At 44.5% G+C, this 6,743-nt stretch overlaps 1 protein-coding gene across 1 annotated transcript in view; it reads left to right on the top strand.

Annotated features, from left to right (window-relative positions):
* Positions 1-2,705: 2,705 nt before the first annotated feature.
* The window catches only part of CENPE (centromere protein E), a 73,370-nt gene continuing 69,332 nt past the window's right edge, over positions 2,706-6,743 (top strand). The window contains exons 1-4 of the mRNA XM_073340813.2: positions 2,706-2,843; positions 4,247-4,341; positions 5,202-5,291; positions 5,376-5,494. Coding sequence (XP_073196914.1) covers positions 2,788-2,843; positions 4,247-4,341; positions 5,202-5,291; positions 5,376-5,494 — 360 coding nt within the window. The 5' untranslated portion in view covers positions 2,706-2,787. The remainder of the gene's footprint in view (positions 2,844-4,246; positions 4,342-5,201; positions 5,292-5,375; positions 5,495-6,743) is intronic.

Below are 6,743 nucleotides of genomic sequence, written 5' to 3'. Positions count from 1 at the left end.
TGCCTTTGTTTTTTCTGCTCTAGTAGACTCTCCGTATTTAGAATAAATACGTTGACGTTAGAAAAGTGTCTTCACTTATTAAATATTAAGGCTCGCAGCAGGGACTCTGGGGCAGAACATGTAGCTGAGAATTCAGTGGGATTAAATTGCTGCCCTTGTTAATAATCCTTTGTTTAAAATGGTAGTGGAAACCTTTGCCATTTTCTGTTAGAAAGCCCTCCCCTAGATTGGTATTTTCAATCCACTTCCTAATAGACAATTCTCATCCTCATATTCTACCACCTTGCCATACCTGGTAACAGACCCATCAGAGGGACTATGGACTGAATGGTCATGGGTATGGAAATGCCCTCACAGGAAGGCAAGGTTCCTCTAGGTCAGAATTAAAGTACTCGTTCTCTAGTACACTAAGCAAACTCGGTCTCCTTCATGTGTCTCAAAGCTAGCCTTCCATCACTACCATTCACCCTGCTCTCATGCCTCTCCTTATAGGCTTTGACGTAGCCTGCACTTAAATACCAATATAAATTATAATATCAAAGTAAAGAAAGGAAAAAAACCCACCAAAGTTGGAACTAATAAGACGGGTGCAAACTCAAAAAGCAATCATACTGGTTTTGGTGCTACATCTAGTTCTTCTCTTGTACTTTTATCTAAGTTAGTTTGTAAGCCATTTGGGACAGGTATTACATGTTACATGTGTGGACAGTACCATGTACACCAATGACATTCTATAAATAACAGCTATTAATAATATAAAATGGGGGTGGGTTTGGAGGGGAAATCATATAGTTTCCTAGAATAATATAGCAACGTCTCCACTTTTTTGAGAAATTTAGAAATGTCATTGTGAGCTTCTTGCATCCCCATCACTCCCAATGAAAAAATCATAGATTTGTCCCTGTAAAAAATGTGTTGAGCAATGTAAATTGAGAAACATTCTAAATATTCCTTTAAAAGTCATATGCGGCAAAAAATTATATGTGTAAATCAGTCAAAATTGGATGCTTGGAGCTAAATATTTCAAGGTGCTGAGCACTCGCTGATGGTGTGTTCAGCAACCCAATGCTTGATCCACATTTGTAATAGCTATTTACCTTGATCTATGCATATATTTACAACAGTTTCAGAAAATCTGTAGTAAGTTGCATATATCCCATTTTTATTAACATGTTTCTTTATGAAAAATGGATCATAAAAGCTGATTAGGGTCTCCTGTCAAACTCTGGAAAACACTATTCCGAGACAATTTTGCTGATGTAGCAGGTTTTCTGTTTTTTCACACCACATTTTCATTAATGACAATATTCTGAAAAATCTCTGTTGTGTGAGATGTACTGGCATTTTCTTGCCGCTTATTTCTCTGTTACAGGGAACACCGGGAATTTTCAAAAGTGACTATGTTCAAAAGAAGCAGTTTTAGGGCTGCACCTACATTAGAAAAATTAGGACCTGTAATTCACTACCAGATCATCGACATCTGTATTATACATACGCTATTGAAAGGATACACTTATAGGCCTGTTCTGCATTAGGACCTGCAAACCAGTAGCAGCAAAAGTACTCTGATGTTTGTATACCAGTATCATCTAATACTGGAGGTGGTAAAAATACCTGAGCTCTGTTGACCTGAATGGCTTGCAGGATCAAATATTAAATTTGTGACATCATAATAACTGGACAGTTAATTACTAAAGACTTACTGTCTATAACAAAATTACTGCAAAAGAATTTAGGGCTCAGTTCTGCTCTTTGTGCAACCAATGGCAAAACTTACATTAACATAAATGATTACGACCCTACCAAATTCGCAGTCATTTTGGTCAATTTCAGGGCCATAGAGTATTTAAAATAGTAAATTTCATGATTTCAGCTATTTAAATCTGAAATTTCATAGCATTGTAATTGTAGGGATCCTGACCCATAAAGAAGTTGTGGGGTGGTTGCGGTGCTGCTACCCTTACTTCTGCGCTGCTGCTGGCAGTGGCTCTGCCTTCAGAGCTGGGCAGCTGGAGGGCGGCAATTGCTAAGGGGGAACCCAGCTCTGAAGGCAGAGCCATGACCAGCACCAACATAAGGTAAGCGTGGCACGGTAGGGTATTGCTACCCTTACTTCTGTGCTGCTGCTTGCGGGGTGCTGCCCACAGAGCTGGGTGCCTGGCCAACAGCCCCCACTCTCCAGCCACCCAGTTGTGAAGGCGGTGCAGAAGGATGGCAATACCGCAACCCCCCCCCCCCCCCGCCCCACACACACACACTAAAATAACCTTGTGGAACACCACCCCACCCCCACAACTCTCTTTTGGGTCAGGACCCCCAATTTGAGAAACACTGGTCTTCCCCATGAAATCTGTACAGTATATAGAAAAAGCACGCCATAGTATAGTATATAGTAAAAGCATGCCATAGGTCCCGGCTGTGGGAGGGGTCGGAATAAAGGCTGCAGCTTTGCACGTCGAGAGCCGGAGTTTCTCGAGCCACAGCCGTTTCCTGGACTGTAAGAACGTAGCTGTTTGACCCCCATGGAACGTTCCTGCCCTTTAAACCTCATAAAGGGACTGTCTAAGCGGGGCTTGTTCCACGCGCCTCCCCAGGAGCGTGGTTGACAGTGGTATAGTCCGGATTCCGGAAGTGCCTGTCAGGGAAGGACCAATAGGAAACTAGCCCGAGAGGAATTCAAACCCTGGCGGCAGTTGGAGACGCAGGCGGTAGCTGGTGGACGCGGTTGGGGTTGCGGAGCCGAGAAGGGCAGCGGTTTGTTCCAACGGCGTGAGGCACAGCGGGGCGATGGCGGACGAGGGAGCCGTGACGGTCTGCGTGCGGATGCGGCCGCTCATCGCCAGGTGACTGCAGGGAACCGGAGCCCTGGGCTCGGCCCTGCCCCGGGACCCCGCCTTGCCCCTCTCGGCGCCCGCCCCTCCGGGGACCCTTCGGTTCCCTTTGGGAAGCGGGGCTCGGCCCTGCCTAGAACTGCCCCCGGCGGGGCCTTCCCTGCCCCAGGCTCCGCTCGCCCGCAGCGGTGAGGCTCGTGCCCCGAGCCCTGCGGGCCGAGTACGCCCCGGGGAGAGGAGGGGAGGGGAGGGGAGGGGAGGGGGGTTGGGCGCCCGTGTCAAGCGCTCCGCGATGTGCTGTGAGAAGGGCCGTGGGGGAGCCGGTGTGAGCGCTGTGGCACTGAGCAAACGCTCCCATAGGGGACGGGGGTAGTTACAGCTGGGGCTGGGGTCTATTATACGGGGCTCTCGACTGCCACTTTGCTGAGCGCTGGCTCACATCTTGAAGGGGAGCTTTTGCAACGCGACGGCGTGAAGACTTGCTAGCTGAGCTGCCAGGAGCCGGGGCTTTCCCAGCTGCTTGCCTGCTGGGTTGGCCCCTCACCTGGGCATTGCCCCAGATAAAGGGGGGGCCCTCCTTTTAGTTTAGCTCGCTGAGTGTCTGGTGTACTCTTCAAGCCTTCTGTAAAAAGGGGTGTGAATAGATTTGGTGCCTCTTATGTGTTGGGGGCAGACATTGATGAGATAAGGGGGGATTTGGAGACCAAGTATGATGCTTGGAGGAGAAGTGGGAGAGGCAAAACCTAGGTAAAGAGGCAAAGAAAGCAATGTGCCATGAAGCTGGAAAGGGATGTCAGGGTCTGTAGGGAGAAGAGAAAATGAGGAAGCAGACACTGACCACAAAGCAGGAAGAAAAGAGATTGTCCCGGGGGGGAGGGCAAAGTTGTGGAATAAAGAAGAGAAGATGAGACCCAAAGTATGGCAGACATAATAAAACTTCTAACAAAAGAATGAAATAGAAAGTTGACCTTGTGAATTACAGAGCATGGCTGTCTTATTCCTTAAATTACAAATTGTTAGAAATATTTTTGGCTAGTGGACTGATTTTTGGGCTCGTAGATGTTGGATAAACTTCATCTCTGAGTTTCGTTGTTTTTTTTTTTAATTTATTGAGAGAAGAGTCTGAATTGCAGCAATTTATTCATGTTATAAGCTTGTGTGCTGGAAAACAGGGTCATAGATGCGCAAAGAGTTAAATGTGGAACTTGTGTATTCTTGATTGGATGAAGTAGGTAGGTGACAATGATTTTATGCCTCTAATCTTCTGTTGATGAAAATATGTTCAGTTAAGCTGAATATTACTTACCTAGCACTAAGGGAATTTCTTTAAAAGGAAAATATATGTACAAAATGAAGTGAACATTTTTTCTGTTCTGATCTCTAATAAGATTAGTAAAACATCTCTTCCTTTTTAGAGAAAATGAAGCATCTGGAGATAAAGTACAGCTTCACTGGAAAAGTGAAAATTGTACAATTTTACAAGTGGATGGTACAAGAACTTTTAATTATGGTAAGATCTTAAGGAACATCTATTTAGGCGCTTATATGGTCCTCATCACTGTAGTATCTGAGCTCCTCACAATCGTTAATTTTATCCTCAACACCCCTCTGACTGCAGTATAGCATGCTTCTCAAGGTTGCTTGAAGATTGCTGGCCAGTGACTCTCATGTGTTGTGTTTACTATTCATAATGATGTGACTTTTTTTACGGTGATCTGTTCTATGAAAATAATACAACCCCTGTGTTGGGAAGTATAATTGCCATGTTAGAGATGGAGAACTGTGGCATGGGCTAGAGTAATGCCTGGTCTACGCTACAGTCTTGCCAGCATATCTGTGTCTGCTAGCAATGTATGTGGGGGGGGGGGGAATCACACCCCTTAGAGCTGACATAGCTGTTTCTGTAGATGCAGCTGTGCTGACGAGTGCTTCTGTCAGCTTAGCTAATCTCATTCAGGGAGGTGGTGTAGCTGTGCCCTAAGATTTACCCTAGGAAGTCTGGCATAACCAAGAGCTGGATCAGATCTTCAAGTCTGACTTAAATGACTTCCTTCCTTGCTTCAGATCATAGTAAATAACCTAGTAATTATCATGGTTATACTATTTAACTGTTTATAGCATCTTTTCAACTCTATATCCAAGTTTCCCGCACTTTACATATTACATTGTTATATTCTATTTTGCTTCAGTTTGGTTTTAGACAATCAGTTATATCCTGCATAAAATATTTTGGCATCATCCTGCAGAAAAGTTGGTTTTGGGGCATCAAGGTCTCAGTCCTATTGGATGAAAAGCTGCCAAAATTGAGTGTGAGGGAAGTTCATTTTTCTCACTCTTTGTGCAGCTTTTAAAAAAAAATTTCTTTTTAAGATTGCGTCTTTCATTCGAATGACAGCACCCAACAAGTATATGAAGGTGTAGCTGTTCCAATTATAAAGTCTGCTGTCCAAGGATATAATGGTAAGTTTCATATTGTTTTTTACATGTACCTTATTTGTAGAAAGTGTTGGGTAGTGGTCAGTTAACACTTGTTCCTCTTTTTAGGCACTATTTTTGCCTACGGGCAGACTGCCTCAGGAAAAACGTATACAATGATGGGGAGTGACAAGTCTATGGGCATTATACCTAAAGCAGTTCAGGATGTCTTCAAAATTATTTGTGAAGTAAGTAATACAGCTAAATTATTGTCACTTGGATCCTATACAAAAATATTAAGGAGGGGACTTGATAACTTCAAACGGAAACAAGTTACATGTGGTAGCATGTGTTGCAGTACTTTGCTGTGATACGTATCCTTGCATGAAATTTGGGAAAGCCCTCCCCTCACACTAGTAGCAGGGATACGATCCATGCACATCCCGAAGCCAGCTCTATATTTCAATATCTGTTTCCCACTGAACCTTGATTAAAACTTTAAATAAAATATCAAGTTCTGTGTCTGGTAGTTATGAAGACTGGGTCTCATGAGGATCAGATTAGTACACTCTAAACTCACCTCTTTAAAGAAATTTTTTCTAAAAGATGAAAAACCAACAGTGGAAGAAGTACTCAGCGGAATCACAAACTACAGAGCTTTGCATAAGAGGTTCAGAGACTCCTAGATTGAAGGCCAGCAGGGACCATTAGTGTTGTCTGGTCTGACTTGCAGAACACAGGCCACAAGTGTGCTGGAGAGAAGGTTTGTGAGGAGGTGCAATGACTAAATAGTGAAAACTGCAGGTGTACTTCCTGTGCAGCACAGCTAGAATACCTTAGGGTGTGCATGCACTGGAAAAGCAGGCCAAGAAGAAAAACTTATAGTGCCATGTGTGCCCTTGGAAGCTAATGGGGGGTGGCCATAGTTATTTCTCACTCAGATGTGCCACACTGGCAGCCCCCCTTGTACTCATGAAGCAAACAGTACTGCTTCTTAAGCATGTACATCCAGACCTATAGCCTGCAGGCCAACAACTGCACCTGTGTGGAGTCCCATTGAAGTCAGTGGGGCCTGGACACAAGAAGCTGTTTGGATTGGGCCTCAGTGTGATGCAAGAGATTCCTGGTGCCGTTTATGGATTGTGGGAGAGGGCATTAATAAATAATGGTTTAGTCTGAATTTGACAGCATAAGAGCACCCACATTATGAGAAGTCAGGGGAAGATATAAACTAAAAAACTGGTTCCCAAAACATGATGCTTGCTTGTGGTTTGAAGAGCTAGTGGGTAACATGGTACAGGATGCTACTTCCTCACTCATTGCCAAGAGCCTTAGGGCCTGGAAAAGATGAAACTTGTCATGGGTACCAGGGCACCAGTGGGACTTAAGCTGTTAGCCATCAACAGGAGATGAATGTCTGTGGGGGAGAGCGGAAGAGGGAAGATGGCTGCTGGAAGGTACATTCAGTCAAATGGAGGAAGAGGAGGACAAGATGGC

The sequence above is a fragment of the Lepidochelys kempii genome, chromosome 4 (assembly GCF_965140285.1).
Source record: "Lepidochelys kempii isolate rLepKem1 chromosome 4, rLepKem1.hap1, whole genome shotgun sequence".
NCBI classification, from domain to species: domain Eukaryota; kingdom Metazoa; phylum Chordata; order Testudines; family Cheloniidae; genus Lepidochelys; species Lepidochelys kempii.
Note: the sequence above shows the minus strand (reverse complement) of the source record. Positions and strands in the feature narration are given on the sequence as shown.